The 18,201-nt window shown below is 39.6% G+C and overlaps 1 protein-coding gene and 1 long non-coding RNA gene across 4 annotated transcripts in view; one reads left to right on the top strand and one right to left on the bottom strand.

The window, feature by feature from the left end:
- Positions 1-18,201, top strand: part of LOC134350531 (uncharacterized) — a 53,338-nt gene that overhangs the window by 13,544 nt on the left and 21,593 nt on the right. The window lies entirely within an intron of this gene.
- ints7 (integrator complex subunit 7) overlaps positions 10,182-18,201 on the bottom strand; it is a 70,678-nt gene continuing 62,658 nt past the window's right edge. The window contains exons 17-20 of one of the 2 annotated variants that reach the window (XM_063055817.1): positions 17,482-17,614; positions 12,304-12,402; positions 11,545-11,730; positions 10,182-11,101 (exon numbers count right to left, since the gene is read on the bottom strand). In XM_063055817.1, the coding sequence (XP_062911887.1) occupies positions 10,814-11,101; positions 11,545-11,730; positions 12,304-12,402; positions 17,482-17,614 (706 nt within the window). In that variant the 3' untranslated portion in view covers positions 10,182-10,813. The remainder of the gene's footprint in view (positions 11,102-11,544; positions 11,731-12,303; positions 12,403-17,481; positions 17,615-18,201) is intronic. The other variant, XM_063055819.1, reaches the window with a different exon arrangement.

Below are 18,201 nucleotides of genomic sequence, written 5' to 3'. Positions count from 1 at the left end.
TTGTGGGGCAGGCTGATCCAGTGAAACAGCACCCCTACAGAATGAATTTAGAACATAGTAAAGTAGTGGAACAGGAAATCGAATATATGTTGGCCAGTGGTATTATCAGGCCATCCACCTCTGCGTGGGCTTTCCCGTGCGTGGTAGTTCCCAAGCCCGATGGTACAATGAGATTTTGCACAGATTATAGAAAGGTCAATGCAATAACTAAAACAGATGCTTACCCTATTCCCAGAATAGATGACTGCATCGATAGGGTGGGAAAGGCTAAGTACCAAACAAAAATTGACCTGCTAAGAGGGTACTGGTGCGTTCCTTGAACCGATAGGGCTCGAGAGATATCGGTATTCGTCAGCCCCTCGGGATGAAGAATCCTTTTGGGATGAAGAATGCCCCTGGGACATTCCAGTATGATAAACTCTGCGATTCAAGGCTTGAAGAATACTGAGGCATACATTGATGATTTAGTAGTATGGAATGACACGTGGGAGGAACACATTGTAACAGTAGAGAAATTATTTGATCGGCTCTCTAAAGCTAATCTGACAGTGAACCTTGCCAAGAGTGAGTTTGGTCACGCCAGGGTCACATATCTTGGTTACGTAGTGGGCCAGGGTCAACTGGCTCCTGTGAAAGGGAAAGTTCAGGCTATCGCTGATGTCCCCATTCCAACAGGTAAGAGAGCATTGAGAAGGTTTTTAGGTATGGTGGGGTATTAACGAAAATTTTGCAAGAATTTTGCAGATATTGCCCTTCCACTGACAAGACTCTTGAGAAAGTGAACAATTTGTGTGGGATGAGCATTGCCAAGAGGCGTTCGAACGGTTAAAGGTATTCTGTGTCACCATCCAGTGCTAAAGGCACCGGACTTCACTAAACCGTTCTCCCTAGCGACGGATGCTAGTGATGAAGCTGCAGGGGCGGTGCTATTGCAAAGAGGAGATGATGGTATTGAACATCCGATGGCCTACTTTTCCAAAAAGTTTAACGTGCACCAGAAAAATTACTCGACAATAGAAAAGGAATTGCTATTCTTCATTTTTGCATTACAACATTTCGAGGTTTACGTTAGTCCCGCACAAAAGCCATTAGTGGTGTACACTGACCGCAACCCTTTGGTGTTTTTAAATAAGATTAAAGATTGAAATTGGCGTTTATTAAACTGGAGCCTGTGTTTACAGCAGTTTGATATCGAGATAAGACACTTAAGAGGCATGGACAATGTCATTGTGGCTTGCCTATCCCACTGTAAAATGCTGACGAACTGTGTAAATGCTTAATGTACACTCTGTGAAGTAGAATGTAGTGCTTGTTGCATAGAAACTGTGTGAGAAAAATTTTGCTCGAAGATCAAAATTTTCCCCAAAGGGGGAAGGTGTCATGCAGGTGAGAAACTGCTAGAAAGTTCAGCAGTCTAATGAACTGAGACGGCGCAAGCTGACACATGAGCTGGGAAGTCACCATGGTAACAGCTCAGAGCGGTTGAGCTAACGGACACTGGAATTTTGGAGGGATTATAAAAAGTTGAGCCTTCGGTCTGATGATGGCGGAGGAGACGCAACACGAGAGAACTGCAGAAGCTACCCTAGAAACCACTGGTGGAGTTTAGGACCACTGCGAGGGTGGAGGCGTCGGACCAACTAATTTCGACCTGTGATTACCAGTGCGGGTAAGAGCTTGCCTGTGGGGGTCTGTTGTTGGTGAACTCGTGTCGTGGGTTAGTAGACCGTTCCCTACAAGGGGCTCTGTCCATCTGTGTCTGTGTGGGGGTCACACGAAGTGACTCTGAAGACTTCGGAAGCAAGAACAACTAAAGTTGCCAACTTGAACATCAACTCAATTAACTCCCTCTCTCACCATCAATTCAACTCGACGCAACACAAAGTGAACTGAACTGCTTAAACTTACCTGACACTGTAAGACTGATATCTACCTCCTGGACTATTATTTTTTGTATCCACACACGCATTTACGGATATATATATGTAATAGTTAATAACCTGCATCGTACTATCCGGTTTAATGATATTAATTCGTAGTAGTAATAAATATAGTCTCAATTGATAGTAAACCAGACTCCAGGTGTGTTCCATTTCTGCTGGTCCTTTTCAACCCGTCACGGGGTTCGTGACAAATTTGCGAGAGGGTGGATAGGTAAGTGATAGAGAAGGGACATGCTCAGACTGAAGGTTTGAGATGCATCTATTTTAACGCGAGGAGTATTGTAAACAAAGCGGATGATCTTAGAGCATGGATCAGTACTTGAAGGTATGATGTAGTGGCCATTACAGAGACTTGGATGGCTCAGGGACAGGAATGGTTACTTCAAGTGCTGGGTTTTAGATCCTTCAGAAAGGACAGGGAGGGAGGCAAAAGAGGTGGGGGCGTGGCACTGTTGATCAGAGATAGTGTCACGGCTGCAAAGAAGGTGGATGTCATGGAGGAATTGTCTACGGAGTCTCTGTGGGTGGAGGGTTAGGAACAGCAAGGGGTCAATAACTTTACTGGGTGTTTTTTATAGAACACCCAATAGTAACAGGGATATCGAGGAGCAGATAGGGAAACAGATCCTGGAAAGGTGTAATAATAACAGGGTCATCGTGGTGGGAGATTTTAATTTCCCAAATATTGATTGGCATCTCCCTAGAGCAAGGGGTTTAGATGGGGTGGAGTTTGTTAGGTGTGTTCAGGAAGGTTTCTTGACACAATATGTAGATAAGCCTTCAAGAGAAGAGGCTGTACTTGATCTGGTATTGGAAAATGAACCTGGTCAGGTGTCCGATCTCTCAGTAGGAGAGCATTTTGGAGATGGTGATCATAATTCTATCTCCTTTACAATACCATTGTAGAGAGAGAGGAACAGACAAGTTAGAAAAGCGTTTAGTTGGAGTAAGGGGAATTGAGGCTATCAGGTAGGAAATTAGAAGCTTAAATTGTAAACAGATGTTCTCAGGGAAAAGTACGGAAGAAATGTATTTTTCTTTCTTTCTTTTTAAATCTTTTTATTGAGTAAGTATACAAAAAAGGTAAGCCATATAAACATTAATACAATGTTAAAGTATAATAAAATTCCAAAAGATAACAATACCAAAAAGAAAATACTACAAACAATGTAATTTAAGCATAAGAAACCAAGATAACATAATAGTATACTAGATTTTATATATATCAATGGAAAAAAAGAAAAAAAAAAACCCCAAAAAAAAAACCCACCGTGCAGCTAACTAAAAGCAAGGCAAAGCAATGGGCTAACTTGAAACCAAACAGAGTTAAACTTAAAATCACGTCCTCAATCCCGACCTCCATTAAAACAGTGAAAAAAAAACAAGAAGGGTAAATATTACATTAAATGAAAATATCGAATAAAAGGTCCCCAAATCTGTTCAAATTTAAATGAAGAATCATAAAGGTTACTTCTAATTTTCTCCAAATTCAAACATAAAATCGTCTGAGAAAACCAAAAAAAGGTAGTTGGAGCATTAAGCTCTTTCCAATGTTGTAAAATACATCTTTTCGCCATTAAAGTAAGAAATGCAATCATTCTACGGGCTGAAGGGGAAAGATTACTAGAAATTTTAGGTAGTCCAAAGATAGCAGTAATAGGGTGAGGAGAGATATCTATATTTAATACCTTAGAAATAATATTGAAAATATCTCTCCAAAAAGTTTCCAAAGTAGGGCAAGACCAAAACATATGAGTTAAAGAGGCTATCTGCCCCGAACATCTATCACAGAAAGGATTAATATGCGAGTAAAAACGCGCTAACTTATCTTTGGACATATGTGCTCTATGAACCACTTTAAATTGAATTAGGGAATGTTTAGCACAAATAGAGGAAGTATTAACTAATTGTAAAATCTGCCCCCAATCATCCACAGAAATGGTAAGCCCCAATTCCTGTTCCCAATCTACCCTAATCTTATCAAATGGAGCTTTCCTAAGTTTCATAATAATATTATAAATCATAGCCGATGCACCTTTCTGACATGGACTAAGGTTAATTATCGAATCTAAAATATATATAGGAGGAAGCATTGGAAAGGAAGAAAGTATAGTACTTAGGAAATTTCTAACTTGTAAATATCTAAAAAAATGTATTCTTGATAAGTTATATTTATTAGATAATTGTTCAAAAGACATAAGGGAACCATCTAAAAATAAATCCAAAAACCGTAAAATACCCTTAGTCTTCCAAGTTTGAAAAGCGCGATCCGTAAAAGAGGGAGGAAAAAATATGTTACCTAAAATAGGAATCGCTAACCCGAATTGATTAAGATCAAAAAATTTTCTGAATTGAAACCAAATACGCAAAGCATATTTAACTATCGGGTTAGAGACCTGCTTAAGGCGTTTCGAATCAAAAGGAAGAGAGGAACCTAAAATAGAACCAAGTGTATAACCCTGAACAGATTGTAATTCCAATGCTACCCATTTAGGAATAGATAGTATGTCCCGGTCAAGTAACCAAAATTTCATATGTCGAATATTAATAGCCCAATAATAAAATCTAAAGTTAGGTAATGCTAAACCTCCATCTCTCTTAGCTTTCTGTAAATGTATTTTACCCAGTCTCGGATTCTTATTCTGCCAAATAAATGAAGAAATTTTAGAGTCAACTTTATCAAAAAAAGATTTAGGAACGAAAATTGGTAATGCCTGAAACACATATAAAAATTTTGGCAAAAAAAACATCTTAACTGCATTAATACGACCAATCAAAGTTAAATATAAGGGAAACCATTTCGATGAAAGTTGAGTAATATGGTCTATTAATGGTAAAAAGTTAGTCTTAAATAAATCTTTATGTTTACAAGTAATTTTAATCCCAAGATATGAAAAGTAATTATTAATCAATTTAAATGGAAATTTATAATATAAGGGAAGATGTTTATTAATCGGAAAAAGTTCACTCTTACTAAGATTTAATTTATAACCTGAGAAAAGACCAAATTGTGCTAATAACTCTAAAACAGCAGGAATGGATCTCTCAGGATTAGAAATATATAAAAGTAAATCATCAGCATAGAGTGATAATTTATGGGACTTTAATCCCCGAGTTATCCCAGTAATATTTGAAGATCCTCGAATAGCAATTGCAAGAGGTTCTAATGCAATATCAAATAATAGGGGACTAAGAGGACAGCCTTGTCGAGTACCACGAAAGAGAGGAAAAAAAGGTGAGTTTAAAGAGTTAGTACGAACCGAGGCTACAGGGGAGTGATATAACAGTTTAATCCAGGATAAAAATTTCAAGCTAAAATTAAACATTTCAAGCACCTTAAATAAATAAGGCCATTCTACTCTATCAAAAGCTTTCTCGGCATCTAAAGAAATAACACACTCAGGAACATTTTGTGAGGGAGTATAAACGATATTTAACAATGTACGAATATTATAAAAAGAGTAACGACCTTTAATAAAACCCGTTTGGTCTTCCGAAATAATAGAAGGAAATACTTTTTCTAGTCTATTTGCTAATAACTTAGAAAAAACTTTAGAATCAACATTTAATAAAGATATTGGTCTATAAGATGCACATTGAGCAGGGTCTTTATCCTTCTTTAGTATTAAAGAAATTGATGCTCTATTAAAAGATTCCGGAAGTTTACCAAGTTTCAAAGAAGCCTCAAAAACCTTATAGAGCCAAGGAATCAATAAAGAAGCAAAACATTTATAAAATTCAACGGTAAACCCATCAGGGCCAGGAGCTTTCCCCAGATTCATAGAAAAAATAACATTCTTAATCTCATCCATTGTAATGGAAGTATCTAATAAAGAAGACATATCCTGTGAAATCTGAGGGAAGTCTAACTTATCTAAAAAATCATTCATATATTTAGAATCTCGAGGAGACTCTGATTGATATAAAGAAGAATAAAAATCACAAAAGGTTTGATTAATCCCCACATGATCCAATATCAATCGATCATTTTGGTTATAAATCTGATTGATTTGAGATTTAACATAATTAGATTTCAATTGATTAGCCAGCAGCTTGCCAATTTTATCACTGTGAACATAAAAATCACTTCTTGTTTTCTTTAATTGGTTTACAATCGAGGACGAGAGTAGTAAACTGTGTTCCACTTGAAGTTCAGTTCTTTGTTTGTATAGCTCCTCAGAAGGAGCCATAACATATTTCTTATCAATTTCTTTAATCTTGTCCACAATTGCCATCTCCTCCTGCTTCTGTTTCTTCCTCAAAGCAACGGAATACGAAATAATCTGACCCCGAATATAGGCTTTAAAAGTGTCCCAAAGAGTGTTAACCGAAATATCTTCTGTATGGTTAATTGTAAAAAAAAGCTCAATCTGTTCATTCATAAAATTAACAAAGTCCGAGTCCTGAAGCAACAGCGAATTAAAACGCCATTGTCTATTGTTTGGTATATTGGCCATAATTTTAATAGAAAGCTTAAGTGGAGCATGATCCGAAATGGTTATAGAATCATAATCACATTTAATCACTGAAGGAATGAGACGAGAATCAATGAAAAAATAATCAATTCTTGAATAGGAATGATGAACATGTGAAAAGAAGGAAAAATCTTTTTCCTGAGGATGCAGAAAACGCCAAATGTCCGTCGACCCAGAATCAGAAAGGAAAAGAAATGTATTTTTGTGGGATATTTGTGTGGAACTCTGCATAGGTACGTTCCAATGAGACAGGGAAGTTATGGTAGGATACAAGACATGTGGTGTACAAAGGCTGAAATAAATCTAGTCAAGAAGAAAAGAAAAGCTTACACAAGGTTCAGAGAGCTAGGTAATGTTAGAGATCTAGAAGATTCTAAGGCTAACAGCAAGGAGCTTAAGAAGGAAATTAGAGCCAGAAGGGGCCATGAGAAGGCCTTGGCGGGCAGGATTAAGGAAAACCCCAAGGCATTCTAGAAGTATGTGAAGAGCAAGAGGATAAGATGTGAAAGAATAGGACCTATCGAGTGTGAGAGTGGGAAAGTATGTACAGTGGTATGCAAAAGTTTGGGCACCCTTGGTCAAAATTTCTGTTACTCTGAATAGCTAAGCGAGTAAAAGATGAACTGATTTCCAAAAGCTATAAAATTAAAGATGACACATTTCTTTTTTTATTTCCATCTTTTACAGTTTCAAAATAACAAAAAAAGGAAAAGGGCCTGAAGCAAAAGTTTGGGCACCCTGCATGGCAGTACTGTACTAAGTAACACCCCCTTTGGCAAGTATCACAGCTTGTAAATGCTTTTTGTAGCCAGCTAAGAGTCTTTCAATTCTTGTTTGGGGGTTTTCACCCATTCTTCCTTGCAAAAGGCTTCTAGTTCTGTGAGATTCTTGGGCTGTCTTGCATGCACTACTCTTTTGAGGTCTATCCACAGATTCTCGATGTTTAGGTCAGGGGACTGTGAGGGCCATAGCAAAACCTTCAGCTTGTGCTTCTTGAGGTACTCCATTGTGGATTTTGAGTTGTGTTTAAGTTCATTATCCTGTTGTAGAAGCCATCCTCTTTTCATCTTTGGCTTTTTTACAGATGGTGTGATGTTTGCTTCCAGAATTTGTTGGGATTTAATTGAATTCATTCTTCACTCTATGAGTAAATGTTCCCTGTGCCACTGGCTGCAACACAAGCCCAAAGCATGATCGATCCACCCCTGTGCTTAACAGTTGGAGTGGGGTTCTTTCATGAAATTCTGCACCCTTTTTTCTCCAAACATACCTTTGCTCATTATGGCCAAAAAGTTCTATTCAAAAGGTTCAAAGGAACATCTAAACAAGCCTGATGCATTTTGGAAACAAGTCCTGTGGACTGATGAAGTTAAACTAGAACTTTCTGGCCGGTGGCATGGGGAACATTTATTGGTAGAGGGAAGAATGAATTCAATTAAATACCAGCAAATTCTGGAAGCAAACATCACACCATCTGTAAACAAGTCGAAGATGAAAACAGGATGGCTTCTACAGCAGGATAATAATCCTAAACACAACTCAGAATCCACCATGGAGTACCTCGAGGCTCAAGCTGAAGGTTTTGCCATGGCCCTCAATCCCCTGACCTAAACATCAAGAATCTGTGGATAGACCTCAAAAGGGCAGTGCATGCAAGACGGCTCAAGAATCTCACAGAACTAGAAGCCTTTTGCAGGGAAGAATGGGCAAAAATCCCCCCAAACAAGAATTGAAAGATTCATAGCTGGCTACAGAAAGCATTTACAAACTGTGATACTTGCCAAAGGGGGTGTTACTTAGTACAGTACTGCCATGCAGGGTGCCCAAACTTTTGTTTTGGGCCCTTTTCCTTTTTTGTTATTTTGAAACTGTAAAAGATGGAAATTAAAAAGTTTTCTTGCTTAAAATATTAACAAAATGTGTCATCTTTAACTTTATGCTTTTCGGAAATCAGTTCATCTTTTACTTGCTTAGCTATTCACAGTAACAGAAATTTTGACCGGGGTGCCCAAACTTTTGCATGCCATTGTATGGAACCAGAGGAAATAGCAGAGGTACTTAATGAATACTTTACTTCAGTATTCATATTGGAAAAGGATCTTGGTGATTGTAGTGATGACTTGCAGCAGACTGAAACACTTGAGCATGTAGATATTAAGAAAGAGGATATGCTGGAGCTTTTAGAAAACATCAAGTTGGATAAGTCGCCGAGACCAGATGAGATGTACCCCAGGCTACTGTGGGAGCAAAGGGAAGAGATTTTTGAGCCTCTGGCCATGATTTTTATCAATGGGGACAAGAGAGGTTCCAGAGGATTGGAGGGTTGTGGATGTTGTTCTTTTATTCAAGAAAGGGAGTAGATATAGCCCAGGAAATTATAGACCAGTGAGTCTTGCCTCAATGGTTGATAAGTTGATGGAGAAAATCCTGAGGCAGGATTTATGAACATTTGGAGAGGTATAATATGATTAGGAATAGTCAGCATGGCTTTGTCAAGGGCAGGTCGTGCCTTATGAGCTTGATTGAATTTTTTGAGGATGTGACTAAACACATTGAAGGAAGAGCAGTAGATGTAGTGTATATGGATTTCAGCAAGGCATTTGATAAGGTACCCCATGCAAGGCTTATCGAGAAAGTAAGGAGGCATGGGGTCCAAGAAGACATTGCTTTCTGGACCCAGAACTGGCTTGCCCCCAGAAGGCAAAGAGTGGTTGTAGACAGGTCATATTCTGCATGAAGGTCGGTCACCAGTGGATTGCCTCAGGGATCTGTTCTGGGACCCCTACTCTTTGTGATTTTTATAAATGACCTGGATGAGAACGTGGAGGGATGGTTTAGTAAGTTTGCTAATGACACAAAGGTTGGAGGTGATGTGGATAATGTGGAGGGCTGTCAGAGGTTTCAGGGAGACTTTGACAGAACACAAAAATGGGCTGAGAAGTGGCAGATGGAGTTCAACCCAGATAAGTGTGAAGTGGTTCATTTTGGTAGGTCAAATATGATGGCAGAATATAGTATTAATGGTAAGCTTCTTGGCAGTGTGGAGGATCAGAGGGATCTACGCAGGTTGACTCTGTGGTTAAGAAGGTGTACGGTGTATTGGCCTTCATCAGTCGTGGAATTGAATTTAGGAGCCGAGTGGTAATGTTGCAGCTATACAAGACCCTGGTCAGACCTCACTTGGAGTACTGTGCTCAGTTCTGGTCACCTCACTACAGGAAGGATGTGGAAACCATAGAAATGGTGCGAAGGAGATTTACAAGGATGTTGGCTGGATTGGGGAGCATGCCTTATGAGAATAGGTTGAGTGAACTCTGCCTTTTCTCCTTGGAGCGACAGAGGATGAGAGGTGACCTAACAGAGGTGTATAAGATGATGAGAGGCATTGATCATGTGGATAGTCAGAGGCTTTTTCCCAGGGTTGAAATGGTTGCCACAAGAGGACACAGGTCTAAGGTGCTGGGGAGTAAGTACAGGGGAGATGTCAGAGGTAAGTTGTTTTTTTTTAAAACTCGGAGAGTGGTGAGTGCATGGTATGGGCTGCCAGCAACGGTGGTGGAGGTGGATACGACAGGGTCTTTTAAGATCCTTTTGGATAGGTACATGGAGCTTAGGAAAAATAGAGGGCTACAGGTAAGCCGAGAAATTTCTAAGGTAGGGACATGTATGGCACAACTTTCTGGGCTGAAGGGCCTGTATTGTGCTATTGGTTTTCTATGTTTTCCTGAATGGTGATGCAGGCTCAACAACAGAATTGCCTCATTCTGGCTGTACTTTATTCCCAGTCTTCAAAAACAATGGTAACAGAAATTTTCATTATCATGTTTATTGCATTTAGATATTCTCCTGATAAATCTGAACTTCAGATTTTCTGCCTGTCAAATGTATATCAATCAACAATAGAAACTGATACTGTAACAGGAACAGGTGTCATTTATTGCTTGTTCCAAGTTCTCCATTCAAAGTTGGAGAAAAGAGTTAACTTGTTAAACAGATTTTAAAAAATGAAATCAATACATGCTTACAAATGCAAGGTTTTAGGAGATTTCACTATCAAGCATACTTTCTAACAAATTTAACTTTAAGTACTTAAATCATCACCTTCATTCTGAGAGGCTGGAGAATGGAATGTACAAATGTTCATAGAATAGCAGTGGCAAGAAAAGTGGAGCAAAAGTTTCAATTTGTATTTGAGAGGATACAAGGTTGGTTTTCTATACACAATCCATCATTTGGGCTACACCAGGAGTTCCCAACCTTTTTTTTTATGCCATGGACCCTTACTATTAACCAAAGGGTCCAGGGAGCTCAGGTTGGGGACCCCTGGGCTACAAGCTTCCTGATGAGGCAGCACAGCAGATAACTGGCAGTTCTTTGCTATATTAGGGCTTCATATTAGAACCGACAAAGTGCATTCCTCTGCAGCTGTGACTGCTGTTGTGACTGCTGTTGCTGCTGTTGTAGCCGTAATTGCTGGGAGAATGGATCTTCCATGGACTTGATAGCAATGGTAGTTTTTGGTCCTGTTTTCCAAATGATACCATTTGAGTCAACGACAGAAGCTTCAACAGTAACAATGTGATTCCCAAATGCACCAAAACATAGCAGGAATTGTGTGCTGAAGTAGTCATTATGGGGTTCCACTCGCTGCTCCATTTCATTGGTCGTGTTCTCCAGCAATATCTAGGAAATGGATTTGTGCATAGATATTAAAGGCATACCATGGGCAAATATGGATCAATTTAGAATCTACTGCTGTTAAATGGTAGTATTATTCATTCAGTTTTCAGAAGACAATTATCAATTAATGTGAACAGTATATTTTGTAACAACTCTTACCTAAACATTAGGCTATGACCAATAATATGTCAAAGTATGACCCAACCTACTCATTAGATTAATCATTTAACGTATGATGAAAACTGCACTGTTCTACTCACACTTTCCACTCTTCCATACAATCTACAAGCACAAATAGTCAGCAATAATCTCAATGTCTTTTTAAACAAATAAAAACTTGGCTTAATGCTCTATCTGATTATGAATGAAGTGTAGTTATTTAACAATTGATGTCACATTGGATTATTTAGAGCAAATGTACTTTTTGAACCCTATGCAGCAACTACCTTGTAATCTTGCACACTCTTGTTCTGCAGTGAGGAGGAAACATTCAGACAGACTGCCTGAATCTTCCTGAAGAAGCCGGGTTTTGAGCCATGCTGGATAACACCTTCCACCTTAAGAGCCAGTTGCTGATTATTCTGCACAGTGATTGGTTCTGTTGGAGTGCGAGGTGAAGGTGACAGTGCCAACTGCAAGACAATAGAAAGATATTAATCCAACTGCAGCTATCACTTAGAAAGCCTGAACAAGTTGCTCTTGATATGGGAAATGTGGCTAATATTACTTTAAGCCATTTGATAAGGTAACTGTTCTTATTTTAAAAAAATAAGTTGATAATGTAGGAAAAACCTGAAGTGGCAAGATTGAGTTAACAAATGATTCCTACAGTGATTGTTCTAGCATTCCTTCACTTCATGTACAGCAATGACTTAATTGCAAAGCCAGAAGTAGTTGCGCCTACATTTTCAAAATTACTAAAATAGAAAATGGAGAATAGATGAAGAAAACCTTTAGCAGTTTTTGTTATTCCAAGGCTGCAATGACAGTTTAGTATCAGCAACGTATGACATTTTGCTTAAAAAAAAAAATACATTTTCAATGTAGTAAGCTGGTTAATGTGGATAGAGGAAGCATAGATTGTAAATTGAGAAAATATGAGTTGCTTATAACATGAAAATGTTATTTAAATTAAAAAGGGTTTTAAGATCTTGCTGATGCACAAATTGAATTATTGGGGAAAGGGAAGGCAGAATTGGACATACCTTGATGCTAGTTGATTGAAGCTTTTGGAAGAAGTATCTCTGAAATGATAAGGGGACCTTCAGCAAGGATATTACAGCCGCACAGAGGCACATGGTGTGCTGGAATAAAGTTACACAATGAAATCAGTTAGTATGACTTCTGAGATTATAATTGAGAAACTTAATCTGTGCATTATTATTTTAAGTGGTAACATCAACACAAAGGCATTTGAACACAAAATTAACTTTCTCCACTAAATGTTTTGCTTCCCATTCTCTCCCACCGAGAATTCCTGTTTGTTATTTTTTGCCTGTTCTTTGTCTTAATCATTCAATTACCCATAAAGTTCAAATTACTTTATCCAGCAAGGATTGGTGCAGGGTCTGTTGTTGCTTGTTTTTTTTATATAATTATAAATATAATTTAATTTAATGCGGACAAGTGTGAGTGGGAGGACAAACTGGGGTAGGATTTGCATGATAACTGATAGGGCACGGAGGAGTGCAGTGGAACGGGGGGATCTGGGAATACAGATCCATAATTACTTGAAAGTGGCATTGCAGGTAGATAGTCATAAAGAGCTTTTGGCACGTTGGTCTTCAGTATTGAGTAGAGGAGTTGGGATGTTGTGTTGGAATTGTATGAAGACATTGGTGAGGCCTAATTTGGAGTATTGTAACCAAAACTGCACACCTACCTACAGGAAAGCTATCAATAAAATTGAAAGAAGTGCAAAGAAAATCTACAAGGATGTTGCCAGGACTTGAAGACCTGAGTTACAGGGAAAAGCCGAATAGATGAGGACTTTATTCCCTGGAGTGTAGGAGAATGAGGGGAGATTTGATAGCGGTATACAAAATTGAGGTAAATATCAGCAGGCCTTTTCCACCAAGGTTGGGTGAGACTAGAACAAGAGGTTGTGGGTTGAGGGTGAAAAGTGAAATGTTTCAGGGCAACATGAGGGGGAACTTCACTTAGAGCATGGTCAGAGTGTGGAATGAGCTGCCAGCGAAGTAGCGGCTGCAAGTTTGATAGAGAAATTTGAATAAGTACATGGATGGGAGGGCTATGGTCCAGGTGCAGGTTAGTGGAACTTGGCAGATTACTGGTTCTGCATGGACTAGATGAGCCAAACAGCCTGTTTCTGCGCTGTAGTGTTCTATGACTCAATATGATTTTACTTCATGGAATATAACTGGCATTGTATACACCTTGAAGCATATTATACAAGTTTTACTCAATAAAATTTAACCTGACTCATATCCACAAAAAATATACCCTGTAGAAATTTTTTTTAAAAAAAGATGTCTATTGGTACATCTTCTGATCAGCCTGCTGTTGGTCCAGCAAAGTGTGACATGCAGCTCTCCATCAGAGCTCAATGGTGCAGTAGAACTTTCAGCATTTGCACCAGTGGAGCTTTTCTGCTACCAGAATCCAGCCAGTATCATAAGCCGACATGTCTTCCGCTGGAATGCAAGAGGGGGAGGGGGCTGTCCCAACCATGCTTTCTGACCACCAGAATCAAACTATTCTATTTTAGTCCTGAGTACCTCATATTTAACTACATTACAGAACCATTTACACCCCTTAAGGCCCTCCGTTGTTCAGGGTCGACCATGGATGTCGTATCCCAGCTGTCGGTGATACGCAAGCCAGGGCAATACAATAGGGAGAGCAAGCTGTTCCCCAAGTAGCAGACTCCTTCTCGCCATGCAGCTGATAAATCCAAAGGAACAGCAGAGACCAATACAATTTGGCAGCAGCGACATTGCAGGAGTTGCCAACCAGTGTTGAACTCAATGTAGGACTGCGGCTCCGGATTTTTCATTTGGGTTTGCTTCTGAAGTCTTCCCCGTGAGTGGGAATTATCACAAGCAGTGGAGGTTTGAGATCAGTTTTCTTTCTCCTAGATGAGCTGCCAAGCTGCCAACAACAGCCCAAAGTGACTGGTTTTAAGGTGCCAGTGACCTGCCTTTGCCCCTTTTCATGTTAGTAGAAACAGCTCTGCCGGGCTTAGTAGCTAAGCCACACATAAAGGGCAGGAGCTGGGCTTGGTTGTCATAGGTCACTTGAGATGCACACCATTGGGAGCATTTAATAGGTAGTGGACACTTATCTACACTACCACCCCCGGCTACAACAACCTTAAGGAACCTTCATATTAAGGAATATAAAAACAGACTGTAAAAGCTTTTATAGATATGTGAAAAGAAAAAGATTGGTTAAGACAAATATTGGTCCCTTACAGTCAGAAACAGGTAAATTGATCATGGGGAACAAGCACATGGCAGACCAATTGAATAACTACTTTGGTCCTGTCTTCACTAAAGAGGACATAAATAAGCATCCGGAAATAGTAGGGGACCGAGGGTCTAGTGAGATGGAGGAACTGAGGGAAATACATGTTAGTAGGGAAGTGGTGTTAGGTAAATTGAAGGGATTAAAGGCAGATAAATCCCCAGGGCCAAATGGTCTGCATCCCGGAGTGCTTAAGGAAGTAGCCCAAGAAATAGTGGATGCATTAGTGATAATTTTTCAAAACTCTTTAGATTCTAGATTAGTTCCTGAGAATTGGAGGGTGGCAAATGTAACCCAGCTTTTTAAAAAAGGAGGGAGAGAGAATCTGGGGAATTATAGACTGGTTAGCTTGACATCAGTGGTGGGGAAAATGCTAGAGTCAGTTATCAAAGATGTGATAACAGCACATTTGGAAAGCGGTGAAATCATTGGACAAAGTCAGCATGGATTTGTGAAAGGAAAATCATGTCTGACGAATCTCATAGAATTTTTTGAGGATGTAACTAGTAGAGTGGATAGGGGAGAACGAGTGGATAGGGGAGAACCAGTGGATGTGGTATATTTGGATTTTCAAAAGGCCTTTGACAAGGTCCCACACAGGAGATTAGTGTGCAAACTTAAAGCACATGGTATTGGGGGTATGATATTGATGTGGATAGAGAATTGGTTGGCAGACAGGAAGCAAAGAGTGGGAATAAACGAGACCTTTTCAGAATGGCAGGCAGTGGCAAATTCATGGCAAATGCAATTTAATGTGGATAAATGTGAGGTTATCCACTTTGGTGGAAAGAACAGGAAAACAGATTATTATCTGAATGGTGGCCGATTAGGAAAAGGGGAGGTGCAACGAGACCTGGGTGTCATTGTACACCAGTCATTGAAAGTAGGCATGCAGGTACAGCAGGCGGTGAAAAAGGCGAATGGTATGCTGGCATTCATAGCAAGAGGATTCGAGTACAGGAGCAGGGAGGTACTACTGCAATTATACAAGGCTTTGGTGAGACCACACCTGGAGTATTGTGTGCAGTTTTGGTCCCCTAATCTGAGGAAAGACATTCTTGCCATAGAGGGAGTACAAAGAAGGTTCACCAGATTGATTCCTGGGTTGGCAGGGCTTTCATATGATGAAAGACTGGATCGACTAGACTATTACTGTCTGGAATTTAGAAGATTGAAGGGGCGGATCTTATTGAAACGTATAAAATTCTAAAGGGATTGGACAGGCTAGATGCAGGAAGATTGTTCTCGACGTTGGGGAAGTCCAGAACAAGGGGTCACAGTTTCAGGATAGAGGGAAAGCCTTTTAGGACTGAGATGAGGAAAAACTTCTTCACACAGAGAGTGGTGAATCTGTGGAATTCTCTGCCACAGGAAACAGTTGAGGCCAGTTCATTGGCTATATTTAAGAGGGAGTTAGATATGGCCCTTGTGGCTAAAGAGATCAGGGGGAATGGAGAGAAGGCAGGTACAGGATTCTGAGTTGGATGATCACCCATGATCGTACTGAATGGCGGTACAGGCTCGAAGGGCCGAATGGCCTACTCCCGCACCTATTTTCTATGTTTCTATTCCACTGAGCACTGATACAGCATATTGGACATTATTAATCTCTAGCCTGTTATCAAGGGCAGTAGTTCCCCTCAGAACAGGAAGAGGGACATGGAGTGCACTGCAAGCAGCTGATATTAGCTACCCCTATTACAATTCTCTTAAACAGAGATTAATCTGTGCTAATAACCAAGTTGCAGGTTCAGGTGTCCTAATCTGCCCTAAACAAGTGGATTTGACCTGGGCATCTTTGCTTATTATTGTCACATGTACCAAGATACAGTAAAAAGCTTATCTTCAGCACTGTTCACACAGATCAAATCATTACAGTGCCCTGATGTACATCAGGATAAAACAATTTACAGTGTAGAATAAAGTAACAGCTACAGAAAGTACAGTGCTGGTAAACAAGGTGCAAGATCATAACTAGGTGTGTGAGGTCGAGTGTTCATCTTTGTACATGAGCTCCATTCAGCAGGATAGAAGCTATCCTAGATTCTGCTGGTACATGCTTTTCGGCATTTGTATCTTCTGCTCAATTGGAGAGGGGAGTAGAGAGCATGGCTGAGGTGACTGGGCCCTTTGATTATGTTGGCTGCTTTACTGAAGTAGCAACATATCGGTACAGAGCCCATAAAGTGGAGGCTGATTTCAGTGACGTGGACACGACTCAGCACAACTCTCAGCAGTTTCTTGCAGTCACGTGCATGACAGCTTAGTGTGCATCCAGATATAATGTTCTCTATTGATCCTTACCAATTTTTAAATGGATGCAATGTAGCTATGTCAAATTTCTTTAGCCTCTTGAAATACAGGTGTAATCAACTGCTTTGGTGGTCTGTGAGCTAATGTGTAACAATGTATTAAGATAGTCCTAGCTTTCTCAACTCTGACTGGAGTTTAGTTGATGCCACACTGTCTTAGAACAGGAAGAAGCTAACATGAGGACACGTACATCTCTATGTGCATGAGCAGAATCACTGGTGAGATGCCAGAGAACTGCTAGATAGTTAATGTTATCCTTACTGAACAAAGGGACAAGCTTGGAAACTGCAAGGTGGTGAGCCCTGCATGAATGCTAGGAAGACTGTTGAAAATTATTGACGAGACAGGGACAGATTTGGAAGAGTCAGCATTTTTTTATGTCAGGGAGAATCCTGGTTCAAATTTGAGGTAATAGGCAGATTTTGCAAATGGAAATCTTTGATAAGAGAAATAGCAGATGGAGTCAATTAGAGAAGTTGAAATTTCAATATACTGTCTTCATTTTGTGAAGAAACAATATTGTCACAATTGGGGAACAATTAACACTTGCTTCAATACATTTACCACCTCAATCTCCTACTTACCAGGTAGGAAACAGGAGGATACTTTCTGCTGAGAGACTCTACGTCCTCCAGCACCTGAGCAAATACAGACAGCATGCTTCTTTCATACTCGCTTTCAGCATGAACATTCCCATTGCATCCATACTCTTGGAAACTGCAGGAAATTCAATTAAAATTAAATCATTAAGGGGTAGTATTTTACATTTTATCCACATAGTTTATACATGCTATTACCCCATTATATTTTTTATTTGCAATTGACATAATTGTTGGAATACTACCAAATAAATTTGTAAGCAGATCAGCCAAGTCTGCTCTACCATTGAAACACTATTATGACTGATAAGATTGTAGCCAATGCTACATGTCTGTTTGCCCACTGGTGATTTTTCCACCCCGGCTTCAAGTGTCTATCCAGCTTTGCTTTTACTGCCCGTTGAGGAGAATTATAAAGACTCATAACTGAAAGTAAAAATTATCTCTTCTGTCTTGTAGGAAATATCATTTTTGTAAACAGCAATCTCTAGTTACAGATTCTCCCACAAAATGAAGGATCCCCTCCATATCCACTTAATACCCCTTAATCTTGTACGTATCAACCAAATCTCCTCAGGCTTTTCTAAACTACAGCAAGCACAAAGCTAGCCTATCTAACCTTTAACTTTCTCTGAACTCCCTGCAAATTAACATCCTCCTTTGAATCACCCTGAAGATCTCTACTCAGGAAATGGGGTTACATGG

This window comes from Mobula hypostoma, chromosome 8 (assembly GCF_963921235.1).
Source record: "Mobula hypostoma chromosome 8, sMobHyp1.1, whole genome shotgun sequence".
Lineage (NCBI taxonomy): Eukaryota > Metazoa > Chordata > Chondrichthyes > Myliobatiformes > Myliobatidae > Mobula > Mobula hypostoma.
Note: the sequence above shows the minus strand (reverse complement) of the source record. Positions and strands in the feature narration are given on the sequence as shown.